Source organism: Octopus sinensis, unplaced genomic scaffold (assembly GCF_006345805.1).
Source record: "Octopus sinensis unplaced genomic scaffold, ASM634580v1 Contig15578, whole genome shotgun sequence".
Taxonomy (NCBI): Eukaryota; Metazoa; Mollusca; class Cephalopoda; order Octopoda; family Octopodidae; genus Octopus; species Octopus sinensis.
The window spans coordinates 26,363-54,106 of NW_021833806.1; the positions used below are offsets into that span (position 1 = coordinate 26,363).

At 34.7% G+C, this 27,744-nt stretch overlaps 1 protein-coding gene, 1 non-coding gene and 1 pseudogene across 2 annotated transcripts; 1 reads left to right on the forward strand and 2 right to left on the reverse strand.

Moving 5' to 3' along the window:
• Positions 1–18,990: 18,990 nt before the first annotated feature.
• LOC115230446 lies at positions 18,991–20,141 on the reverse strand (annotated as a pseudogene).
• Positions 20,142–20,565: 424 nt separating this feature from the next.
• Positions 20,566–26,579, reverse strand: LOC115230447 (DNA replication licensing factor MCM6-like). Its single transcript, XM_036499667.1, has 3 exons — positions 26,445–26,579; positions 23,021–23,086; positions 20,566–21,066 (listed from the first exon to the last, which is right to left on the reverse strand). Exons 1-3 carry the CDS (start codon positions 26,577–26,579, stop codon positions 20,566–20,568), a joined length of 702 nt encoding a protein of 233 aa, XP_036355560.1.
• Positions 26,084–26,273, forward strand: LOC115230449. Its single transcript, XR_003883430.1, has one exon. It is a non-coding gene; the product is annotated as a U2 spliceosomal RNA (small nuclear RNA).
• Positions 26,580–27,744: the final 1,165 nt, after the last annotated feature.

A 27,744-nucleotide genomic window follows, 5' to 3' on the forward strand; every position in this document is an offset into this window, starting at 1 on the left:
AGAGGAGTTGACTTTCATACTACAATACAAAAAGAAGAGGTGTCGATAGGTGATCTGTCTGTCGAGTAGCTGTCCTAAAAAAAGAAAAAACATTAATTAAAGATATGTATATAACTTTATCCTTTTATTAATAAAGAGTCAAAACTAATTATTTATCAATTGAACTAATTAATGCGTCCTCTCACTCGATTCTCCTCCTCTTTGAGCTAAAGCCAATCTCTTCGATGGGCACACTCATCCATCTCACAGGGTTCGCCTCTTCTGTGGTCGTTCTCAAGTTCGACTCAATGGCCTCATTTGGCAGAGCCTCTTCCGTTGTTCCATTTGTAAAACGAGTCGTTTGGCATTTTTCTGACGGGATCATTCCAAATTTGTGTTCTACACGCATAGTCTCCAATGTTTTCCTGATTACCACCGACTGAATGTAAGCTCGTGTAAGTTCTTCCAAACCAATAGTATCGCAGTGATGTTTATAGTATTTACTGAATGTATAAAAGATTTAAGAGTTTGAAAAACATTTTCTTTCGGTAATAAAATAGTAATAACAGTTGACTTTCTGAATTTTTTCATATACAAAAGCACAAGCGCCGTAAAGGTGGCCCTGTCGCTCCCAGAGATCCCGAAGCGCTGCGTGTTTTAACGACATTGGCAGTGGTCTAGGACAAATAAAAATGGTGAACGGAGATCGGATTGGAGTTACATACGTGGCAGGGTTTTCTTTCTGGTTTTTTCCCATGTAATCGTGTCCAAGACAGGGGTGATGTCCGCAGCCAAGTCCTGCAAGAATTACACGTTTCTTTCTTAGCAATATTGATTCTGGTTTATCGATTTCCGGGGATTTAAACATTCGGTTATGGTTTTAAGACCAGCATTCTGCACTCTCAAGGAATGTGAGCAAGACGCACGGAGACCAACAAGGCGAGGCATAGTTCATTGTTGTTCTGATAAATTGTTTTTACATCAGTGTTAAACTTTCCTTGGGTTGTAAAAAAGATTAGCCAAAGACTGCACCCAGTGCGTTCAACTTGCACCTGGCTTTAGTACATATCGTTTTCACATGTGTAGAGAAACTCAGTGATTGATAATAAATGACACTCAGAATTTCGGGGTTTTTTGTTATAAGGTTATCCAAGTACAGAGAGTGAGGGTTTATGATTGAGTTCACGTTTGTTGGTCATGAAGAGGTTCATTATTTTCTCTGCATCAAGTTTCTAATCATCCCGAAGCAATCGGAAAGCCAAATGATTTCTTTAAAATCAAAAAAGATTATATTCAGCAAATAGATGATTCATTCAAGTTTGACATTAATTTTCTATTATTAAATTATACCGTGCATTAAGGTCATTGTTGAGCTTCTCTGTCAATAAACTTGAGCACTTCTTTCAAAAAAGTTCTATGGTTAAATGATACAATCAATAAACGAAAACATAAAAAAGTTATTTTTTGGTGAAATGTTATTAGGTCATCAGTGAAATAAAAAGTGCTGCCTGTAAAAAATTTTAAATTTAATTAAATAAATCAACAGATGTAGCAAAAATTACTCTTAGTTACTTGTTTATGTACGATATTTTTATATGGGAAATATTGGACTTTTTGTCAATTATTCATTATCTTTAAACACAAAAAGTGCGTATTTTTTTGATCCAGTTAATTGTTTTTTGATACAAAAAGTGCATTTTTCTTAGTGCATGCACCACAGATGGAGCACTAACGATGCTTTGATTTTACTTTGGTTCGTGAGGTAATGTACAATCTTTCATTAAAATGTAAAAAAAATCCTCACTGCATGTTGCATCGTTATGGTCTTGATGTGAAGACATCATATCAAAAAGTCCTTCAAATTCACTAATTTTTATTCATTTTACGAAATTTTAAAGATGGAAAACTATACAAATCTGCTGTAGAGTATTTAATAAATGATTATAGAAGCTGAAACTGCTATGTTTCAAAAAGTAATAAAAAAGGAATAATTAAGCATGTAATAACTATTAGGCAACTACGATTATGTAATAACATTTTAATATAAATAGAAAATATATGATATCTTACGAGAATAATTTTTATGAGTTTATTTTCTAATTTTATGTTATTAAAGTATAATGAACATAATAAACACATGCGGTTGTATTTTTTGGAAGGCTTCGCTTACGAGGAAAGGAAATTTTCCTATTCAAGAAAGCCTACATTATAGCTGGGGTACAATTGCTACGAAATTACGAGCGAACTTTGTATTCGCTCTTTAAATGACCCCATACATTAATGCATTTTCAATATGTTTAACACAATTTTTTTGATAGTAAACTATACAAATCTGGTGTTGAAGTATTTTTAAAAATGATTATGGAGGCTAAAACTGGTATGTTTTAGAAAGTAACTAAACAAAAAAAGGAATAATTGAAGAAGTAATATGTCACATGGGTGATCAGACCCCTGTGGGCAACCTGGCCTTTACGTGTTTCCATGGCAACTACATAGCAAATATTTACTAAAAGGCCAACTAATATAAAGGCAAACGATCCGAACTAATGATTGAACTTTAAATTTTTGAGAAAATGATGTTTTATATTTGAACCATGCTTGCTTTAAAATAGTAAAATTATTTACAACATTAGCAAATTAGAATGTGAATTATTTTTATTTTTGATAATATAAATTGCAACATTAGCAAATTATAATTTACATCAAATTTTTTGCAAAGTTTGTAACAACTTAACTCTAACCTTACCCCAAACCCTAACGTTGGCAATTGACAACATAAATATTCAAAATCTAACCCTAACCTTAACCCAAACCCTAACGTTGGCAAGTGACAACATAAATATTCAAAATCTAACCCTAATCTTAACCCAAACCCTAACGTAACCCTAACTCGAAATTAAATGATGTTTATGCTGACGATTCTTCAGACATTTTTGACAAAAATTGGAAGCCTTTTTGGCCAACCGGTGTTTGCTTCGAGCATTCATATCCTCCGGGAATATCCCGATTAACGCTTCCTTAATTTGATTGTATTCGTTAATATTTCTGACATAACCCTAAACCCAGACATCACAAAGTGTGAGTAACCACGCTGTTAAAATTAATATACTTTTGGGTAAGCCATTTTTAAAAGATATTCAAATGTAATTTTAAATTAGAATAATTGATTAATCTACACTCTTCCATATATAAATTGCTATATTCAATATTTAATACCTTTTCTGCGGTTTCCATAGAAACACGTAAAAGGCATGGCTACCCATAGCGACATAGTCGCCCATGTGACATAATAACTATTAGCAAACAACCATTATGTAATAGAATTTTACTATAAATAAAAAATATATGAACCTCACGGGAATAATTTGTATGAATATATTTCTAATTTCATGTTATTAAAGTATAATGAACATAGTGAACAAATGCTGTTTTATTTTTCGAAAACTTCACCTACGGGAAAAGAAAAGAATTTTTTTATTAATAAAAAGCCTAGATTACAGCTGGGTCTCGGGTACATTATATTATTTCCTGGTCCACAACTGTTGCGAGCGAACTTTTTATTCGTTCATGAAGAATAACTTGCATGGGTATATTTTTAATTTTATGAATTAAAGTATAATGAAAATATGAAATTGTATCTTTACTCTGAGGCTCCATTTAAAACGAAAAACTCCCATGCACGAGAAGAAACAATATAAATATATAAAAAATAATTAATCAGTGATGTAGCAATAATTTGATTTCGTGATGTATTTCAATATAAAAGAAATTATTTGAAAAGTATAAAGAAACACATATGAGGTTTACTGCCTGGCTTTCTACGTGTCGAGAAGAAATTCTCGTAAAAAACAAGCCTACATTACGAACCGGGGTACATATTTTATGAACTAATTTTGACGCAGCATTAATGCATTTTCAATATGATAAACACAATTATTTTGATTTCCATGTTTTACCATAATTGAGTATACATTAGTGTAGACAAGACATATAACTTTTCTTTAATAATTTAAAATATTATGATTATTCAAGTAGGGGATTTAAATTATGATTATTTAAAATGAGACATGTAAAAACACAAGAACGTACTACAATTCACGTTAAATGACACGTGTATTGTTATTTATTATTCATTGTCAGCCAATGTGGTCTAATTAATATATTTTCATTTTAAAATATATTATTGAAAAATAGAAGGAAGAAACTACAAATAGTTGTAACCCCAATAATTGACGATTTAGTAGGATAAACATTATAATTTTTTTAATCGAAAACAAATCAAAAAAATCTAGGTATTAAGTACCGGCTCGCAAAATTGAGAGACAATTCCCGCTTTAAACAGCCAGCGAGATCCTGTGAATAAGGAATATAGATTCCCATGATTTCTGGAACAAGTTTCTTAAGATGAGCAAGCGTCTTGGCCCCAAAAACACAGGAAGTCTCGACGGCAAGCCGTGGAATTCAAAGCTCCCTTTGCAAAAGAGTCGTCACAGGTGACGTCCTAAACAAGCTGCCTCCTGGATTCAAAAAAGAAAAACCGTACAACTGCCTGGACGTTTGCATCTTCAAAGACAAGGCTCGTCGTTTCCAGAACTGAATGGAACCAGCTCTTTCCAGAGGTTTGTAAATTAGATTTTAATTTCACTGTCCCGAGGAAATCGGGCGGCACTCATTCGACAAGACAGAGCATATAGCCCAAAGACGTCAACTTTAGGCCCACAACGGCAGGGATGAGGTCTGCAGACAGGGAGTCCAAGGCGATTACAGATACCCAAACGGAGTAAATCCCTATCAAGGAGAGTATCCAAAAGCGGAGAAGGGAATACATTCAGCCAAGAGCCTGAGTATGGATGACAGGCGGAACGGAAACAAGCCAGTCTGTGTTGGCCGATTCGTTATGTATATCCTATTATACAATCTCGGATACAAAAGCAAAAAAAAATTGGACTTATTCCATAGACGACAAATCCGAACATCACTCAATATTCAATAGCCAAAAAAATATGAAATGAAATGGAGTTTAGATGGCGACTGTTTGGACATTTATTAGGGAAAAATTGCAAAACATGTGCAATATCGTCATGGAAGAATATTTTAATTTAAATGAACTCATATTACCAGTATCCCTAAAAGAAAATTATTAGAAGATCGGGAGAGGCATGAATTCGAAGCGACCTAGACCAGGCATGCCAACAAAAATAATCCAGGACTCCCTTTTCGACATTTTTTAAATTTATTATAATAAACTGTTATCTTGTTAATAATTTTTTCATTATTGAAAGAAAGATTTCGATGAGGACAATTAAAGATTTCGACGAATGCGCAAAGGGATTTTTGCACAATATAAGAGTGTCAATTCTTTTACAAAACCCATGTATTTCGTTTTTAGCTACAAATAACATGTTCATCATTTCAATGGAGTCACTGTTTTCTAACTCAGTTAAAGTTGATGGCATAGTAGTGAACATTTGGCTCTTCAACCTCTTTGTAGTAGGTCGTTTGATGGCAATGATAAAGACACTTTGTGTTTTTATTTTTTAGTATGATTCTGCGTTTACTTGAGTAGTTAGTCGATCGTGAATAGAAGGTAAGTAGTTACAAACAGAAAATACAGAAAAGAAATGTTTATTCTAATATTAGAGCCCCAAAAACAGGGGTTTCCCCAGATAGAGGGTTTTCTAATATTAACGAAAAAAACTAACGTTTTGTTAATTTAAAACCAAAAGATGTTTATTCTTAATTCATTTAACAATTTTAGTCTTTACTTGTCGGGAAATGATCCGTTATTTTCGCTCCGAATTGGTACTTTTGAATTAATCGATCCATGTCAAATTAATCGATCAAAACGACCTTGTCGAGAAATGAATGTTTATCACTATTATCGGTTCTCTGAAGCCCTCAGAACCTTCACATCCATCAAAATTACATCCATCAAAACAACAGAAACACGTTATTATTAGTTATTCAAAAATTATAACTAAAAAATATATAAAATATTAAATGCCCATAATGGGGTTTATCTATAAAGAACTAGCTCGGCAGCTCGCTTCGCTCACCGCGACCTAGCTCCTGCGCAGGGCCTGTTTCATCAAACAACTATAAGTTTATGTAGATGTATAAACTACCTGGTTAAATGTAACCCTATTCTATCGCCTGTTGATAAACGATGTTTGTCGTCCGTCCTTCCTGGCATATATGAATAATTTTTCTCTTCTGCCTACCCTCGAGCATCCCACATACAGCTGTCCATGTGAAAAGCACTCACTCTAAAAATAACCCAACTACCTTTAATGACTGTCCCTGGGCCTTGTTTATTGTCATTGCAACTTTTTTTTCATTTTTGTGGGTTATTTTTTTTTATATTTAATTTTTCATTTTTCCTTGTAATTTCCTTTTTTTTCTTTTTTTGTTTTTTACTGGCGGAAATGGGGCAGGGGGGAGATGCGCAGGCGGAAATGCGGCAGGCAAGAAAGCGACACACAAAAAAGATTTAATTAATTACCTTATTAAGCTGACCGTTTTTTCTTCAGCTTCGTTTTTCCTCCTTCGGTTATCTATTTAAAAAATTATTTTTGAATAATAAAAAAGTTTAAGAAAAGAGGCATACCGAAAATAAATTCTATCTTTACGAAAAACTCAAGTAAATAGTTAATATTTTTACGCAAATTCTTCTGATTGCGCTGTCAATTGGTGGTAAATTGTGTTAATGGTTGTGCTAATGTGGTTTCAACTATCAAAGTGTTTTTCAAAATCTGTTAATTGCACATTCTATTCAAGGTCGTGCGTCAATTGGTGGTAAATTGTGTTAATGATTGTGCTAATGTGGTTTCAACTATCAAAGTGGTTTTTCAAAATCTGTTAATTGCACACTCTATTCAAAGTCGTGCAATCTGTGATTGCACATTCTGTCAAAGTCAAATATGATAATAACTTTAATTTTGATTCATGGTCGATAATGATATATGCATTTAATTTTAAAGAGAAAAACATAGGATGAATTGAATTTCTTTATCGCGAATAATTGGGAGTTCATCATTGTTAATATTCTCGCTGTCGTTTTCATCAAGGATATTCTTAATACGTGAGATTTTGCCTTGAAGGTTTTAATGGACCTCATCATGAATGTCGAGGACATTCGCGTTGTTCATTTTAATCAAAATGCAGAAAATAATTTTTTGATTTTTGGGGGGAAGGTTTTAAGGACTTCATCATGTAAGTCGAGGACATTGTAGTTGTTCATTTTAACCAAAATGCAGAAATTTTTTTTTAATTTTTTTGGGAGGGGGAAGGTTTTAAGGACTTCATCATGTAAGTCGAGGACATTGTAGTTGTTCATTTTAACCAAAATGCAGAAAATTTTTTTTTAATTTTTTTTGGGGGGGAAGGTTTTAAGGACTTCATCATGTAAGTCGAGGACATTGTAGTTGTTCATTTTAACCAAAATGCAGAAAATTTTTTTTAATTTTTTGGGGGGGAGGTTTTAAGGACTTCATCATGTAAGTCGAGGATATTGTAGTTGTTCATTTTAACCAAATGCAGAAAATTTTTTTAATTTTTTTGGGAGGGAAGGTTTTAAGGACTTCATCATGTAAGTCGAGGACATTGTAGTTGTTCATTTTAACCAAAATGCAGAAAATTTTTTTTAATTTTTTTGGGGGGGAAGGTTTTAAGGACTTCATCATGTAAGTCGAGGACATTGTAGTTGTTCATTTTAACCAAATGCAGAAAATTTTTTTTTAATTTTTTTTGGGGGGAAGGTTTTAAGGACTTCATCATGTAAGTCGAGGACATTGTAGTTGTTCATTTTAACCAAAATGCAGAAAATTTTTTTTTAATTTTTTGGGGGGGAAGGTTTTAAGGACTTCATCATGTAAGTCGAGGACATTGTAGTTGTTCATTTTAACCAAAATGCAGAAAATTTTTTTTTAATTTTTTTTGGGGGGAAGGTTTTAAGGACTTCATCATGTAAGTCGAGGACATTGTAGTTGTTCATTTTAACCAAAATGCAGAAAATTTTTTTTTATTTTTTTTGGGGGAAGGTTTTAAGGACCTCATCATGTAAGTCGAGGACATCGTATTGCCAATTTGAAGTTGGTGTGCACACACAGACAGACAGACAGACAGACACACAGACAGACACACAGACAGACAGACAGACAGACAGACACACACCATACCATTTTATATTAAGATAAACAGAAAAACTCCTAATAGAAATTCAAATTGCCCCAAAACCCGAGGGTGCCCCACGTCCGGGGTCGCCCCAATAAGGAGTTGCACTGTATTTATCAATTTTTTTATTAAAAATCTTGAAAAATTATGTCAAATATCCATTAAAGCTAGAAATTTTTTTAATAAGGCAAATCTAAGAACTGGCGAATTTAAAATTTAGTCAATCAAGATTTCTTGCCAAATAAAACGTGACCAAATTCCGCGTAGAGAACTGTATTAAATAGGCCTTTAACAATTAAGGTTTTAGAAAACAACCACGAAAAAATAGATAAGTATGATTATGAGGAAAAACAATTTTTAGAAAATGAAGATTTAAATTTTATTGAGAATAAAGATAATTTTTTGCTGAGGATAAAGAGGGTGGAGATTTTTCATTAAACTCTCAAACACTAAAGTATGTTAGACGTATTTTAAAACTGGACGATGTGAGCATGTGAGAAAGAAAAATCTTTATAATCGTAATTAAAAAACCGAACCCAAATGCAAATCAGAGGTCTGTTGGGCCTACCGTTAAAGATCGTAGTTTTTAAATGCGCCTCATTATATATATTCACTTTATTGAAAAAGAGAAGATGAAGCTCGATAATTATCCAAACTATAATCAAAAGTATTTAACAAACTATTATTCTACTCCAAAAACAGCGTTAAAATTGACGAAATACCTTAAATCATCAATTCATTTCTAAAATTTCAAATCAATTATATCGAGTTTTTAAAAATTTTGACTTTTCGAGATTTTAAATGTTAGGTCTTTGAAAACGTAAACGATCCGACAAATCTCCCATCTTTCTTTTCGAAAAAGACTTGGAAAACAGTACTTTTTTGAAAAATCAATTTAAATGCAATGAGTGCACTTTGAGACTAGCTTAACTCACATATTGGAAAAACTGGTTCTGACCCTAAGGGTCCTCTTGGCTTAACGTTAACAAACAGGCCAGTTACATCCCTTCTCTACTTTAGCTGAAATAATGATTGTCTTTCCTTGGGCCAAGAAAAAGATTTGAATCTGGAACTGAAGTCCGGACTTCAGAATGATCATCAAAACTCTTATTCTAATATCAAAGCATGAATGTAATTAAGTCCAATCTTTAATTAATGTTTTATCTTCTTTTAGGACAGCTACTCGACAGAAAGGTCACCAATTGATCGGTTAATCTGTGGACCTTTTTTTGGGTCTCCTCGATTCGCCTCCTGTTGGATCACGATAGCCGCGGACCCCATGATCCGCAGGCGTAGGCAATTGAAGGTTAGAAGTATTGACGGTAGATATTCGCCAGTACCTGGTGTGACCCGTTTTTCCATAAGCTGGATAGAGTTCTGAGAATTTTCAATTGAATGAATGCTTTCTTCGGCATACAAGCTGATGCACTTGGAGACTTCTTCTTTGGTAATTTGAAAATAAAAAATGCCAACATGTTTAAAAATTATTATTATCAATGCTCTGTTTCATATTACAGGTCCAATTTGTCTGAACAACTGAAACCACATACAGTGCTGGTAGAAAAAAACCGGTTTTGCAGTTACTAACTTTTTTTGGCAGATAGCTATTAATTTTCTAAATGAAATAAAGAGTTTGAAGTTGATTATATGTATAATCTTTTTTAATTTTAAAAAATTTCAATAATCGGCGGAAATTTTAAAAATTTAAATTTTTGCTTGTGAATAAAAAACCGGTTTTAACAAAAAGAGTTAACAAAATCAACAGTTAATATGTTGTGTGGTATCCTCGATTAATAAATAGCTCGTATGACCTGTTAGGCATACTATCAATTAACTTCTGAATACTTTCAGACGGCAATTCGTTCCAAATTTTTGTTAATTTGACTTCCAGATCCAGTTTATTTTTTGCAGGATCTAAAGAATACTTTTGCTTCATCATTCCCCAAACATGTTCCATTGGGTTCATGTCTGGAGATTGCGGAGCCCAATCAAAAATTGGAACTTTATTTTCTTCAAAAAACTTGGTTGTCAATGCAGATTGATGACAGAAAGCCAAATCTTGTTGGAAAGTGAACTGATTTAGTCCCATTTTTCGCGCCGAAACGAACAAATTATTCGTTATTACATTTATATATTTAGCGGAATTGAGGGTTCCATTAGCAAAAACTAAATTGCCCACTCCTTGATAGGAGATACAGCCCCAAACCATAACACTGCCTCCACCAAATTTTACTATCGGCGTAATATGGCTCAATTCATAACGTGAACTTTTTTTTCGATAACTGTATTGCCTTTTTTAGTATAAAAAATCTTAAAAGATGCTTCATCAGAGAAAATAATAGTTTTCCATGCGTCATTGTTCATCCGAATAAAAATTTTTGACAATTCATATCTTTTTATTATGTTTTTCTTCGAAATCAACGGTTTACATTGACATACTCTTCCGAAGAGAAAATTGGAATTTAAATAAGTTCCAATTTTCTTTCTACAGACACTCTTACCGGTTAAATAATTTATTTCATTCCTCAACGTGTTAGAAGATTTTTTGGATCGCACTCAACAAGATGCAATAAAATTTCAACGTCTGTTTTTTGAAGCTTTTTAGGACGTCCAGAACCAGGAATCCTATCAATAGTTCCATATTTTTTGAATTTTCGAAGAAAATCTCCAATTGTCGATTTTGGAGTATTTAGATGATCTGCGATATCTTTTATCGTTTAATTTAACTCATAAAGAGCAAAAATCTTCCATTTAATTATTTTATTTAACATTTGCTTATAAAACTAAAAATTCAACTACTAAAATATCACTCAATAATGAAAACCGGTTTTTTATTCACACTCTAAAATTTAAATCTTCAGAATTTTAAACGATTAATGGAATTTTTTATAAATAAAAAAAATTATAAATCTAATCAACTACAAAGAGTTCAATTCAGTTAAAAAAATAAATGCTATCCGCCAAAAAAAGTTAGTAACTGCAAAACCGGTTTTTTTCTACCAGCACTGTAATGTTAAACCGTATGTTGGTTAGATCTTTGTTTGTTTCGGTCTTTCCAGGGTATGGGAAAGCTTCTCTTTTGGCATTTGGTTTTTTGATAAAAGTGTTTAACATTTCTGCTCTTCAGGGAACGCGATACTTATCTAATTGGACCCACGTTTCTTAAAAAAAGACAAAGACAGCCAAAAAACGAGTCAAGTAAGAATTGCTCAATGTACTCAAACTCCAAACGACATATAAGTTCTCTGTTGTTTGGTTATCCATTAAATTCGAAGAGAGTCCTTTGTCCAAACTGCACCACCTTGCAATATTTGGCCATGACCAAGTCGAGTTGGTCCTAGAAACATTACTTTAAGTCGACCTATTAATTTTTATTAACCCGCACGTCTCTCTATGACTGCATTTTTTTAAATAAAAAAATACAAAAAGTATTATTCCGTGATAAAAATACATTTTTATTTTTGTCCCGTGATAAAATCTCGACTTTATCCCAAAAGGTAACCTAAATTTAACCTTATCCCTATCCCCAACCTATACTTAACCCTTATTTTAACACAAGGCCGAACCCTAATCTATTTCCAACTTTAATCATAAAATAATGATTCTTAGATTAGTACTACAGTGCGACCTCGAATTGGGGAAAACCAAGTAGCGGGGAAACCCTCTTTTTTGGGGAAAACCTTGCTTTTGGGGAAATATTTTTGCCATCCCTATAAAATACGATGATTTTTAATGAAATAAACCTCCTACCGGGGAAAAATTTTATATTATCATAAACGATTCATTAATATATTTGTATAATTTTGATTTATTATTATTTATTGTAACCTGTTTTTCCAAATTTGTAATCAATAATTTTTAAAATTTATTTAACCTGGTAACTTACTTATTTAGCTAATTAACCTGGTAAAAAATTGAAATTATCAATTTTTTAAGTTATTATAAATTTTAGAAAGCCAATGCCTAGAAAACTAAATCAAAGTGAAAAGATCAGAATTTGCAAGGATATACAGTCGGGGTCATAAGGACAAAATGATTTGTGAAGGATTTAACATCTCTAAAGGAATGCTATACCGACTAAAAAAGAAAAGGGAAGGAATCTTAGCTCAGGTTTCTCAACATCCGAAGGGACAATTGGATACGAATTGAATGCCCAAGTTTACGAGATTTTTCGTAATCTCAGGTCGAAAGGTTTCCCAATTAATGGGCCAACCTTAAAGCTTATTGCACGTAAAATTGCGTATAGAAATTCAAATCATGATTTCACTGCTTCTAATGGATGGCTTTACAGATTTAAGAAACAATTCGAAATAAAATTCAGAATATTACATGGCGAATCACGATGCAGCGAACAATTTATGGAACATTTGGATGATCAACAAGTTATAAACAATGCGGAATGCGCATTCACAATGCTGCTAAATGTTATTAAGCAAGAGACTCCGGAAAATGTACTTGATCTATTCAGATTCAAAGCAAATATTATGAGTTCGATGCGAAAAAAACAAAACACACGATTAAAATTAACTGATTTTTTTATTAAAAATTAGTTATTCGTCTCGGTTATATTATTAAGAGAGATATCGAACAGGCGAGACCTAAATTTAATGAAAAACCTTTTTTTGGGGGAAAACCTCAAAATTGGGGAAAAATTTCCCCAATTCGAGGTCGCACTGTACTAAAGAATCTTATTAAGAATTATTTTTTATAAACAAAAACACTAATTAATTTTATAAAGTCTCGCAATATTTGTTCTTTTTATGACAGATCCTTCTTCATCTTGAATATCAAAATTCATATTTTCTTTAGCAATAACTTTATATTTTTTCGTATCAATTTGATCATATAATGGATAATGTCTATTTTTAGCACCAAGATCTTGCCGCAATAGAACATTATCCCCCACCTTAATCTGCATTATAACACGTGATAAACTACCTTAATGTCGTTTTCGTCGAATTTCCATTTCCGTTTGTTATTCATTAATTTTTTGGACTATAAATAAATTTTAATGTTTTTACCTGACAAAAGACGCAGTTATTGATAACTTGCATTATTTCAGAACGACTAACACCATAGATCCTTGTCTTCAGATGACTAATCATTCGATCTCTTCCAAAATGATTAGAATTATGCTCGGACTATTTTTAGATGCTACAAAGAGTACTTCAATCATTAGTAATTTTAGTTCTGCGTCTTCAATACAAAAAAATCGTAGTTTTAGGCCATTTCTTCGTACATAAACTTTTCCATCAGCAAAAGAAAAGGTTTCTGAATGTTTTTTGACTTTATATCTCTCCTTCTTATCCAAAACTTCATCCAAATTCTGGGATTCTTTGTATTTTTTGATTTTTGACAGAGTATCTCTAGTCAAAACCAGTAGACCCATTTTTCACGTGCCAATTTAATTTTATAAAAGTAATATTCTTTTTAAAAATAATTAATAAATATGTATTTATGACTGTTAATAAACAAGAAAGAAATGATTATCGTAATCTTAAGCTGCTGATGATCGAGAAGACGTTGCCCCTCAGGATCGCAATGGATATTCTTTGGAACAACCATTGCTTCTCCCGAGGTTAATAAACTATTTTCTATATTTTTTTGAAAATACGTTTGCGGTCCGAGCAGATGCCGGATCCAGACAAAAACCGGTGACACTTATAAAACAAAATTACAGACTAAATCTAAAATCAAATCTCAGATTAAAATTGACTAGTTGCGACCTAGACATTAGACAAATCTCCAAAAAATTAAGGAATCACATTTCTTATTAATGAGACTCATAAATTTTATTTTTAAATGAATTCTTAATTATTATTGAATTTTTGATTTAGTCAGGTGGTAAAAGGTGTCTTTTCGATTTGTCGAAATTTCTGAGAATATCAAAAATTGGCTTTTCTCCAAAAATATTTGCCGACTTTTAGTCCAGAATAAAATTATTTTAACGACAATATTACTGTTCAAATGCTTTAAATTACTCAACTTAAATGTCCAATTAAAAAAATCAAGTTTTCCACCTCATTTTCTTGTGCCATTTTCAGAATTTTAAATTATTATTTTGCTTTTTCTTCTAAATCTCTCGGTCATCTTTTAAATACGATTAAATGTATTTTACATTAAAGACCAAATAAAGTTTTAATTAATTTGAATGACCCTAGGATAGCGTGTGAATTTCCGCGGACAATTGCACACGAAATCCTCTGGAAGAAAGTATTGGACTTTTCTTTTAAATTAATTTCTTTATTCTTCTTTTAACTTTTTTGTCATTTCTTTGTATTTGTATTTTCTGTTTCGTTTTCATCAATGTTAATATTCCTTTTGTGGTTTAATGAACATGAGAATTAAGCCAACTGCACCTGCTTACCAGGCTACGGTAGAATATTTTCTTTCAAATAGACAAAATGGATTTTTGGATGGGACGTCTCCGGACTAACGTGAAAGTTAATTATGCTTTTGAATCGATGTATCTGAAGTAAGAACCATTGGCTCCAACTTAAACCCTAAGGTATTTTCACTGTTTAAAATTTAATGTAAAGATATTATCCTCATTTTGTCATCCAGGAAAATAACTCTCAGAGTACCTAAATCCAGGACATTATGCCGAAAAACATTCTTTCAACGTGATGAAATGACTTCTAGCCTTCCAATCCAAATAAAACTGGGTGTGTACAAGTAAAACACCAAAATGAAAATCTCTCTTTAGTTATTAAAAACGCCTCCGAACTTGAAAATTTCGATTTAAGGTACTACAGTTTTGGGAGGTCCAAAACTCTTTTGGTAAAAATCGTCATGTAAATTGCCTCAGCAAAATCTCTTCAAAGAACTTGTCTGTACTACTCTCAGAGTGTCAATTCAATAGATAAAGCTGTCTGTTCATTTTCTGGTAACTCTCAATCAATATTATACAAATACATAAGGTCTCCGAATTTTACAATGCCTTAAATATCAAATATCTCACTATATTCAGTCGCACTGAAACAGCAGTTTAAAACAGAGTAGACTAAATTTTTTGGACTAAACTGGAACACACTAATATGCTTTTTTTCTGCGTTTGTCGACAGAATTATCAATGCCAAATATTTTCATTAGTTGGCCAACGCCTAAGTGACAAATGTCATTTCACATGCTGGACGTTGGCATTTCTAATAGTCGTAAAACTAGAATGATTTTTCAATTTGAACTCTTCATTCAAAATTGCCAAAATGTGCACAAAACTTGATATCGAAAACATCTTCAAAACTTACAAAAACGATCAAAAATTGTTTAAACTTCTAAAAAATCGGATACAATCACACCGTTAGTAAATTGATCATAGTTTAAGAAATATTATCGAAGGCCGATATTTACAATCCAAATAAAATTAAAAAATTTATTTTGCTACTGAAACAAAAAACCTTAATAAAAATCAAATAGCATCCAACATAAGCGAAACTGAAAAGACCTTTTTGAGAATATTGAAAAACTAAAAGGATGTCGTCCATGTTACAGAAAGTAGCTGATTTAAAGAAAAAATTCAAAATATCAAAAAAATGCAAATTGGAGTCTTAACATATGTTAGACTTCGAGCACTGTCGACACTATATGAAAAATGAGAAAAGACGGAATAAAAAAATTGAGAAAAGACAAAAAAAGACATAGCATACATCGATTCCTTTTCCGTGTCTAAAGTTATCTTGACTTCTTTGGCTTTTACGAAAAATCTGTCGATGTGGGTCACCTTCTTGCCGTGACAGGTGATAGTTTTATACTACGAAAAGACCTACAACTACTCCCCTGCCGGATCGGATCGATTCCGCGACGTCGGTGGCAGCAGAGCAGGCGCGAAGCCGTTGCTCCCAAGGACCTCTTTGCTTATCAAACTCACCCTTCTACTTTCCAGAGACATTGAACCAAATCCTGGCCCCAGCAAAAAGAACCTATTACGTATCTTGCTCAGAAGACTGCTGAACTTTATTCCTTCCTGGAGAAGCACGACGTGGACATTGCTTTGGTGCAAGAAACAAAGCTCTCGGCAAAAATCGCTTGCCAGATTTCCCTGGTTATTCATACATCCGTCGGGACAGACCGGGCTCTGTAAATGGAGGTGGCCTACTAACTCTTATCAAAAAATCCATCCCGTTCACTAACTGTACCTCCCAAGCTTACTCGCTAATTGGCAACGATCAAGTGATTGAAATGACAGCTATAACTGTCTCTACAGGGTCATCAACTAGGAGACTCTCAATGTATACATACCTCCTCACTCGTTATGTCCTCATGGATGGACCCCTTCTATTCAAAACCTCCAGTCCCTTAACAATGTCGTTATTTGTGGTGATATGAACGCAAAGAGCCCGTTATAGCTAAAAAAATCAATCTCTCAACTCAAGAGGATCTTTACTATTCGACCAATTTGATGGTTTAGTTATCCTCAACAATCCCTCATCTCACACCAGAAAACCGTCAAGGAAAGGCGACGCAAATTTCTTCTCCTGACATCCCGCTGTGTACTCCAATTCTGGCCCCAGTTACTTCTTGGAAAGTCATTTACGACTTAAATTATGATCACAACCCGATATTATTATTGAGAATGCCCCAAAATCCAAATCGACATCAACGGCGGTCGTTTTATACGAATTACAAAAGAGCTTCCTGGAACGAATACTGTCTCGCTCTAGAAAAATCATTGAATGATTTCGACATTATCAACTTTCGTTCGACTGATGCAGCAGTCAATTATCTCAATGCACTTATCATCTCCACCTCCAAAAAATTCATTCCTCAAGGAATTATACAAAATTTCTCCCAAAGTTACAGCCACGAAGTAAACGCCCTTATAAAGACCCGTAACAATTCGAAACGGAAAAATGGACAATCTGCTGTGTCCTTTATAAAACTGAGGAATCTAAATTCGCAATCTGTGCTGGACGGCTTCAATGAGAAGAGACCCCCAAAACGAACAGTACTAGTTTCAATCGATATCTCAAAGTCGTTTGACAGCGTCCCTCTGTGTGGACTCATCAACAAAATTTTAAAGACAGACCTAAACTCAAACCTCAAATCTTGGCTTGCAAACTTCTTATCGGGTCGAATGGGATACGTCTCCCTTATTGGGTACCGCAGGATTCTGTGTTGTCCCCTTCCCTGTTCAACTTATATTTACATGACTTTCCGGCGAATGACCCAAACAACTTGACTTTATCTTACGCAGATGACATTATCATTGCTTCTAAACACGCAGATTACATATCAGCCTCTCTCAACATCCAGCAACAATTATACTCCGTTGAGATTTGGTTCATTTAAAAACAGACTCGAGGCTTCGCCCTCAAAATTATCGGTCACCTATTTCTTCCGACAGAAGACAATCAAACCTTCACCCGAAGTTATCTCTCTTTGGTTCTGACCTCCCACAATGCAAAACCCCTACTATCCTCGGACTTACTTTTGATCCAACTGTATGTCCTTCAACAAGCATGTCTCTAACATTTCTGACAAGGCAAACAGACGCACAAACATACTAAAAGCAATAAGTGGTCACATTACAGGCGCCCAGAAGCCACTCCTCAGACGAGTTTACAAACAATACATACGGCCCGTATTAAGTTATGCGAGTCCAAGCCGGGCGCTCTGTCTATCCATAAACTCGACAATGGCACTTCAATCAGTACAAAACAAAAAAAACCATGCGCACAATATCTTGGTGTCTGAAATCAACCCCAATTGATAACCTCCACTGAGAAACAAACCTTTTGCCAATTGAAGATAATCTAAATATGAGAGGAGCCCAATTTTTATTTGCATCTCGAATGTTCTGCTCTAAATGTGCTAAACGGAAATTCTCGTTCAGTGAAGAACACGCCGGCGAATCTATATTCCCGGATCCTTGCAAAAATCGATGAGGAAAATTCACAATTCGATATCCACATCAGCTATTCTTAAGCTGACGCCTAACTCTGTACTCAATAAACCTCCTCCTGACGTTCACTGTTCTGAATTGCTTCTCGACCCTTCGGACTTGGCTCGTTTCCGTTCTGGTCATCACTCCTCATTAAACCACTATGCACACAAAATGGACATCTCGATCTCCCCCTTTTACCCCATTTTCCATGCTGATGAGCATACAACCGCCAATCTATTCCGCTGTCATGGTCTTCTATCGTTCCGTAAAAAATTTGCCATTCACGCCCCGAAGGTCCTATGGGAGCAATCTGGGAGGGCGCTTTTGTTTCTGCAAGATGCTGGTCTCATAACTTAAAGTAGGATCGGGGTTATGCAACAACAACGAAAAATCAGCACAGGCAAATCGGCTTGTCATTGTCAATATTCAGCTTCTCTAATTTTTTTTTAATTTTCTTCATCTCTTCTTAATTTATAAACGTAAATAGAGAGCTAAGCTAATTAATGGCCTCACGGGACACCCGGCGTACTCGTCAACAGTTCCCCTACAGCGACATTTGTGTGTCTGGCAGTTTTTCAGCCTGACACGGAGGGAGATTGCGATTCTTAGGCATTCCTTGTCCACCAGGTTCCCGATGGAAGGGAAAGGGAGAGCCTTTAACCAGACACCGCTGCCTTCACAGTGACCTGCACAGAAACAAGCAACACGGTATTAATTGGAGACAGGAAGGAGGCCTTCGAAAATTGTCTCACAAGAGATTTCGTCCCATTGACGCTGTACAGATTGAGAATTGGGCAGCTTCGAACCAAACCGAGCCTCCCACCAACCACAGGCTGCAGAGTAATCTTCGCACAATTTCCGTTCGGGGAGGTTTCTAAGAACGATATTGTCCCGTGTAACGTCGCAAATAATAAAACTAAAGTGATAACGGTTAAAGATAAATTATTGGCACTTATTAAGAAAATAATTAAAAAAACAATCAAGAATCAGTGCTGTAATTAGGATGCACGACAATGATCGGATCATCAGTGGCAACACCTCCATCTTCGTTCATATCAGAATGTGTCAACTGAATAAGAATATGATCCTAAACAGAATATCAAATTCAGAAAATAACAGATTGAACAAGCCTTTCAATAAGTCTTTGCAACATGATTTTCCGTTCAGCAAGTTCCTCTTCCGTATCAATGTCCCCAATAATTTCTCCAAGGTACCAAGCATCAACTCAGATCGCTAATCCCCAAACTCATCTCCTGAGACAACTCTGCCAGTTCATCGACATGCCGAATATGAGTGACAAGTGCATTAGTAATTTGTTTATATTCCTCATATGTAATAGAAATAGTCCGATAGCCTCCAGTTGTTGATGGGACAGAAGTCCGGTCTTACACTCAAGAAATAATGTAACCTGGGGATTGAACATTCATAGGAGTTTGAGGAGTCATTGGAATGTCCTCGGGAATAAAAAGTTCATCGGGACCTTCATGAAAGAGGATATCAGGGTGGTCCACTCTGATTATAGACTTGCTTATAAGTCGGCATGCTTCTTTAATATGACGAGGCTCAACCTAAGAAATAAAAAAAAGTGATAGAACCTCATCGCGAAGAAACATTCGTGCCATTGCTTCACTTAAGCGAATTATACTCTCTAACTGACGGACTGTAACACGCCAAGAAGTATTTCCACCAACAGCATCTCTCTGTCTCAAAAGCTTATATTGCTGGACAATATAATCTTGCGATTCTGGTGGAATTTTGGGGTTGAATTGACGTGAGAAAGCAATATATCTTCTTATATCTTCCAATGCATATTTCCGATCAAAAATACTCAAATTAAGTGCATGAAGTTGGACTATTTTACTAGCAATGGCATAGTCTGTTATCTAAAATAAGTAAAAAACCCAATCACCTCATTATATTCATCCACAAGTACAAAAAACAGATCAAAACGTGACATAATAGGGGCAGACATATTTACGTTACGTTTGAGTGATTTAGTACGGTCATAATGTCCTCCAAGTGGATTGGCCGCTGCGAGAATACAAGTCCGTGCGTTTAATGTTGCTTTAACACCTGCCTTGGCAATCGAAATAGTCTGTTGTTCCATTGCCTCATGAATCGCCACTTGATCGTGAGTTTCAATCTTGTCAAATTCATCAATACAACACACTCCCTACTCAATTAAAAGGACTGTCTACTCCGTCAGCTAGCATTAGTGCTCCTGCCTCGATTACTAGTTCCCCTGAATCTTCATCGCGGACAACTGCAGCTGTGAGTCCAGCAGCTGATGTCGATTTTCCGCTTGTATAAATAGCCCGTGTACTCAATTCCTCCACATGCCTACAACATATAATACAATTCATTACTTGAGAAGCTGGCTTTTTGCAGTACTGGGATCTCCCACTACACAGACGTTCACATCTCCACGGAGACTTATTCCTTCCGAGGTTTGCTTACCAACTCCACCAAAAAGCATAAGTAAAATTCCACGCTTCACTTCGTCGTTTCCTTCTCAATTCAAACAAAACAATTCAACCGTGAATTGATGGGAAAAGACTAGAACAGAGGTTTTGATACAAATCTCGGTCGTTGTACATTTCTCTGATTATTTCCTCACTGCAGTCTTCCAAAGCGACTCTATTCCTCGTCTTTACTGACGAAGCCAAAAAAGCAAGTCTGTAATTAAGATCTCGTACTCCCAAAGCCTTCAGTCCACGTACCCCTTCAACTTCATATGCTCTATTTCCAGTCATTCGAGTCGATGTTTCAGCTTTAGCTCCCGGTAGAGACAATACAGCCACGTCTGGCACAACAATAAGTGTTCCAATAAAATCACAACGGTCCCCTGCCTGGGCTAGTTCCACACAGTCTCCACGAAGGATCACTTCCAGACTACGAGGGATTGACCCACGAGGAAGTTCCGACTGAGTTTCTTGAATTCGGACTTTTTGAAAATCAATGAAGTGTGACTTATCAACATCAAGTATGAAACGCGTTCGATTATTACAAACAGGATTTCGACAAATTGTGGGCTATATGTTTATATAATAATATTACTTGTGAGTATTTGAATTGTTGTTCTACATTTCTTATAAGAGTCTGGCATTCAAAACAAATGAAGGCTCCTTTGACCAATTCTGGATGGACTGGATGTGTCCTGACTACCTGACCTGTTATTTTAATCAAAGAGCCAATTTTTCCACTGCTTAATTGCCTGATTTTTACAAAAGTTGGCACAAAATCAAAAGAAACAAAAAATTCCTTTTTCGAAGGAATTTTCCCTTTCTTGGAAAGTACATTTCCCACACTTCCACATAAAAATGGGTATATTCTAGACTATATTAGAAAAAAAGTATACCTGTAGTACTCCTCTGTAATGGTAACAGCCAAGTGATGGTTCCAAGAGTCGATATCCGAGTAGTCAACGTTAAGAGTTGAACTTTCACTATTTAATAGTTTTTGGGCAGCGATTAAGTAAATTTCTTTTCCCTCGGAATTAATGAACCTATTAGATATATTTTTAGTTTTTTTACTGTTCTATAAAATCTGAAAATAATAGTTGACAATTTTCTCCGATAATATCCTTTACTATGTTATCATTCTGCTGATTCAAAGCCTGCATCACGAGACTCGATGTTATATACCCGCTAATGTTAAAGAACTAAAATTAAATTTAATTGATTTTAATAAAATTAAATAATGATTTCAAATGTTTCACTAAAATAATTATTTTTGGATAATAAGAGAGTACCAGTGGTTTTTTTTCTTATAGGAAAATATTAACATTAAACATTTTTTTTCATTTGGTACAATAAAATAATTTTAAAAGCGGATCTTTTTCTATCTTATATTTATGTGACTTTTTTAAACTTATTTACATATATTTAAATAATCATTTTAAAATTAAATCTTATAAATTTTTACAATTGATTTCACACGTTTTCATTTTTATGATTTCTAATAATAATAAAATGAAGTAGAAAACTCGTTTTTTCAATTCAATTGGACTAAAGTGTTTGCATTTGTCATAAATTCTAAAAACTTACCTACGTGTCTCATATGTCAAGAGATTTTCCAACTTGGAAAGACATTTTAATTTCAAACATGGTGAATTTTGAAAAAATTATTCTTCTAGTGATATTCGAAAAAAGCTGTTGATGAACTTAAAAGAAATGTTGGATGTTTCACGTCAACGTTTAAAAATTTAAGACAGTTATTAAAGACTTCTACTATTGCCAGCTTTATTATCAGTTACAAAATCGCTAAAAGGGGGAAACCTTTTGACGGAAAGTATATAAAAACGTGTTTTATTAAAGCAGCTGACGAAATCTTCCCAGAATTTGAAAACAAAAAAGATATGGTAAATTGTTTTAATAATATATTAATAAGCGTTTTTTCAGAGAAGAATTTATGTCATTCTTACATCTTAAAGGCTACACCAGTGGTGAAAACATAGCCGAAGCTTTTATTAACAAAATAAAAGGGACTTAACCATAGAGTAAAGATTTGTTAATTAAAACTAATTCAGAAAATATTGATCTTCTTCAGTACAATAAAGTAAGATGGCTTTCCAGGTGGGAAATTCTTAATTCGTTCACATCCTTTATTGAAGAGATTCGATATTTTTTGGTGCAGAGGAATTGAATATCAAGAATTGACCGAAAATTATGGTTACAGAAGCTATATTTTATGACCGATCTATGCTAAAAACTTAATTAATTAAATTTAAAACTACAAGGAACTGGAAATATTGCATTATTTATCTTGGAGGAAATTGTCTTATTTGAGAAAAAACTATGCTTGTTTGTAGATGATGCAGATTATGGGATTTTATCTCATTTCCCCAAATTACTTGAATATTAGATGGAGATTAAAACGATTGAGTTTAAAGAAACTCTTTTATCGATAAGCAAATCATTTTAGAACAGGTCAGAATTTAATAAAAAATTACACCAGATTCTATGCTTTTAGAAAAGAAAAATTTACCTTATTGTTCGTTACTTCTTGAGAAAACAGAAGATCTAAATTTTGCACCATATAAAATAAAAATTTCTGAATTTAATGCAATTACTGGAATTAAGGAGTAAAGAATTATGGTATCAAAAGTTATCCACCTAACCACCGAATTAGAAGAATTAGTAAAAAGTGGTAAAAAAGTAAAAAATGGCTATTTACCACAAAAAGGTTGCCGACTCCCGGACATGTCAAAAGCTTTTGACTGTGTCCGCCTTGACCTACTTATCTAAATGAGGTCTTTAAATGGGTTTTGAGTTCGCCGTGTTTCCCTTAACGTTGAAGCCAGTCGGTTTTTAGCTTTAAATCGACTCGATTATTTGATAAAAAACAATAGTTAAAAAGATTAGATGCTAGCTAGGGTAGGTGGATAGAGAGTAGGTGAGAGCCTAAGGGTCAGTTCAACGGCGCCGCACTCCGTATTGAATGGCAGTTTCCGCGGGGCATGGAAAACAAGATTCGCTGAAAGATTCAGCTCGTCTCCCTCGTTTGTTTTCAAAGAGATTCTTTTACTAACGTCAGTGAGGAGTTGAGTCGCCGTCTTGCCGACAAATTTCTAAGGTTTCGAAGGCAAGGGGAAAACTCAAAAGAGTCCGGAATATACAAGTATTTCGTCCTCTTTAACTCTTCGGCATCAGCACTGGCAAAGCCCGGTTTGCTGAAGTCTTGGGTAGTATCTTCAAAACTGGCACTGGCAAGCAGATACTGATCCGTACGAATTCATCTCCAGTAGTAATCCCGTGTTAGGGATAGATATGGACAAATTTTACGAACTAGAAAAAGCGTCCTACCCCTTTGACAGAAGACCAGGCAGTCCAAAATTAATGGTTTTTAACGTTTTTGATTATTTTCTTTTCTTACTTATTATTATTGATTTTTATTAAAATATCGGATAATTGGATTTATCGGTTATTTAAAAAAAATTTTCCGTGGACACATGCTATGCAAATAACCATTGTTTACTGTACATGAAGTTTCTCTAATATTTTTAATAAGAAAGTTCAAAGAAAATATTATGTGACAAGAAAAGTAATTTCAGTGTGTGATGTTTGCAAGTTTTCTCTTTCACTTAAATTTAAGTCTGTTTTATTAATAATTTAAACCGAGGATGAAACTAATCATTTTCTGTTTCTGTTCCAAATGAGCGGTTTCAAATTGACCTCATTGATCTTACCAGCTTCTCTGTTATTACTCAGTCGAAGCATTGCTCCACAAATGTCGGAATTTGTGATTATATTGTTCAGTAAACGAGGCTGTTTTTTGACTTGTCAGAGCGGTAAAGTGTCCTCCGATTGAACTGATTCCTAAAGAGTTGGGCTATAAGTTCAGTCGAGCAAATAACGTCCAATATAAAATGACCAGACTCATTTTGAATTTTTAGATTAGCCAACCCTCGTTTGAGTAAGCGCATAGCCATAAACATTTTTGTACCTGATTGTAGCCTCTTTACTTTTATTATGCGCTATTTCAATAATTCAGACCAGGATTGAAGCATATTCCTCTTGATTTCGTGTTGGATTTTGTTTCTCAGTTTTCTTAATTCGGATTTCCGATTAGGATCACAAGTTTCCTTTTGAAGTCTTAAATCTCGTTGACGTAATTGACTAGTAATTGTAATCTCGTAATCTCGTTGACGTATTTGTACCTTCATTTAGTTTCGTGAATCTCAACAGTTTCTTTGGCAGCCTTTATTATAACTTCTGAACTTCTTTTCTATATTATGTGTGGTAAGCCATCCATGAGAATATTGGAAATATAATGATCCAAGCGCTCCTAGTTATTTCATGATGAGTTTAGCATTATTTATTAGTTCTTCCTCCTAATCCTTTGTGTTTTTCTAGCCTGTGCATGATATCTATGTAAAATTCAGTAAAGTTTTCTTAGATTTAATGTGCTAACTACAATAGTGCATATTATATGCAACCCGGCTTGACGAGTGACGCCGTTATCAGTGATCTCACTGCGGAACCGGATGTCTTCTTCAGCCACACCATAAAAGAAAAAGACAAAAGAGAGCAGTGACACTTGACTTCGTTCGGAATAGTTAGTTTCTTGATAACATGTTTTCTTTCTGTCTTGATCTTGTGTGGCTGCCTCAAGCAAGATATCATCTTGCGGCAAGGCTTTAATAATAATAAGTACAATAGTATGATCGCTGTTTGTCAAGGCTCTATACGTACGGGAGTCGACTAACAATCTCTTCTGCGACTGCTTGTACAAAATATAATTAATTTGTTTATATATTTTTAGTTCCTATCTTTGTTCATTTGTTATATAACTTACCAAGGTGGTCTTGTGTAGGGCGGCGTGCTGAAAAGCCGTGTTGTACAGAAATTACAAACGTAGGTATTACAAATGTCGATTATAATATTAACGAAAGAATTTCGATACTCCTTTCCGTGATTACTAATGCAGCGTTCACCTTTGTGTTTAATTCCTGCTTTTAAATTTGGGTCCCTTGCAATAAAAATTATTACGGACAAGCTGAGTTAGGCGCATACTTCCAATAAAATCAAGTAAAAATCATCAACCTCATCCGTAAAAATTGATAATCTTTCACTGTGTGGGAATACATGTTAATGACATCATAATCGATGTCTTATTATCTGATATTAATTTAGATTTGTGAAATTCGATCTGTTACCCTCCATAGTTTAAGTAGCCGATCCACAGGTGAGATGTAAGCCTATCCTATAATGACAGAAGGTGATAATATTAACTGGTTTTCTTTGAAATTTAAAATATAGAGAAAAAAAGCAGAGAATGGACAGATCGAGAATACGATAAAGACATCAAAATAAGAAGTCAAAAAACTTAACCAAAGTGACATTTCATTATAATTCACCAATCATGATCAAAAAAGTAGCTGTATATAAAAAATAAAAGTAATATAAATTTTCTTATAGTCTTGTAAAATAGATATTATTAATATGAATTGAATTTAAGATTATAAGGATTATTACTATGCATAAATACAAATAACTCTGTATTTATTTGTTAGAATAATTATCGGCTTCATGCAATTACAGCCCATATGTCGCTTCTCGGCCTTTTGGCTAAGATCAAAGTGTAGTATCTGTTCTTTCCAGCTTTATATCTGGGACGCCCTTACACGGGGCAAGATATAATGCTTATTTTTGTACCTTGGTATGTGTTGCGAAGCTTGCTTCCTCCATACCACGCGTCCTCCCGGTATTGCAGTACTTCCGGGTTGGGCGCATTCCCTTTTGGGAGTTTTCAACTTTATAAAAATTAATTAGCTAATCACGGGAAATGCCTCATCTGGCACGCGACATGCTCCGACACATTCTCCCCGCATAACCTGATTTCATCAGCTGCTGAGCCCGGCTCAGCGGCAAGACATGCGGAGGTCACAAAAACAAGAAAATACTCGTACCTGGCCAGAAACCACATTTTTGCGCCAGTAGCCGTGGAGACATCCGGGGTCATCGGCCCAGAATCGCTTTCTTTCCTTCGTCGGCTGGGGTCGAAGATTGCCAGACGAAACAAGGATCCCAACGAGACTCGTCATCTTTTCCAAAGAGTCTCGTTGGCGATCGTCCGAGGGAACTGCCAGGCCATCTTATGCGCCGGCAGTTCAAAATAACTGCATTGTCTAGTTATCATATTAATCTCCATTATACATTTAGTGCCATTAACTAATTAATCCCCTCCCTGCTTGAACCCACTGGGATCGATCGGGGGGACGGAAAAAGCCCTGATGGGATCACTGTGTTTCTCTTCAACAGGGAGAAGCCTCTTACCTGGGATGCCACGTGTGTGGACTCTTTCTCGCCTCAGAACCTGCTGATGTCCGCATCCGCCCCTGGATCTACTGCGGAATGCAAAAAGATTGGAAGTACTCCTCACTTATAAAAAAAAGTTCCAATTTCTCCCATTCACAGTTGAGACTTCCGGTTCCTTGGGTGGTAAGGCAATCAGCTTCGTTCAGGAGATCGGGTCCCGAATGTCTGCTATCACAGACGACGCCCGCGAATCAGGATGGTTTTTCGAGCGGATATCCCTTGCGATAGTACGTTCTAATTCTTTCTCGATCCCGTCCATGAAGCTTCAAAACTTGACCGAATTCTTTTTTCGTAATTTTCATTGTGGTTTAACTTCAATTCGCTCGCCAAGAGATCGTATTTATGTAATTTCTCGACTTCCACATTATGTTGAGAAATAAGTCCAACTTCAATGAGCGTAATGATGTTCCGAACTTTGTCGTAATCGCTGTTCAACATTCTTCCACATATTGTATCAAGATATTGTATTTTTTCTTAATGTCTTTAAGTTAAAAATAATTTTTTTTGTTTATTTTTGACTTTTCCTTTCTTTCAATTCTGAGGACTAAGACAAGCGTTTCACGATCCGATTAAAATTAACATGTCTGGGGATCCTTAGATTCTCTCGAGATTCTCTAAGCCAATGGTTCTCAAACTGGGGTACCCATAGGGGTACGCGAAATATTTTTGAAAATCTATTTAATTTTTGCACTATTAATTGAATTTTGGTGTTAAATGTTATCAAAATATCACAACATTGGATTTTATACAATCGATTTTTTTCTTTTGTTTCCGACTAAATATTTCTGTGAACAATGATTTTCATCTTTGTTTAGTTTAAAATCAGTTCATCGTGCAAAGCTGAATGTTGTTCATGATATTCGGGTGTGTCTTTTGTCAAAGGATCAAGAA

Excerpts from the sequence above, each read along its gene's own strand:
- LOC115230447 (XM_036499667.1), bottom strand. The coding sequence starts at position 26,579 with ATGACGAGTCTCGTTGGGATCCTTGTTTCGTCTGGCAATCTTCGACCC. Across the intron at positions 23,087-26,444 it reads AAAATGTGGTTTCTGGCCAG|AAATTTTTATTTTATATGGT; the intron begins GTACGAGTATTT and ends CATTAAATTCAG. Across the intron at positions 21,067-23,020 it reads AAGAAGTAACGAACAATAAG|CCCACAATTTGTCGAAATCC; the intron begins GTAAATTTTTCT and ends ATAAACATATAG.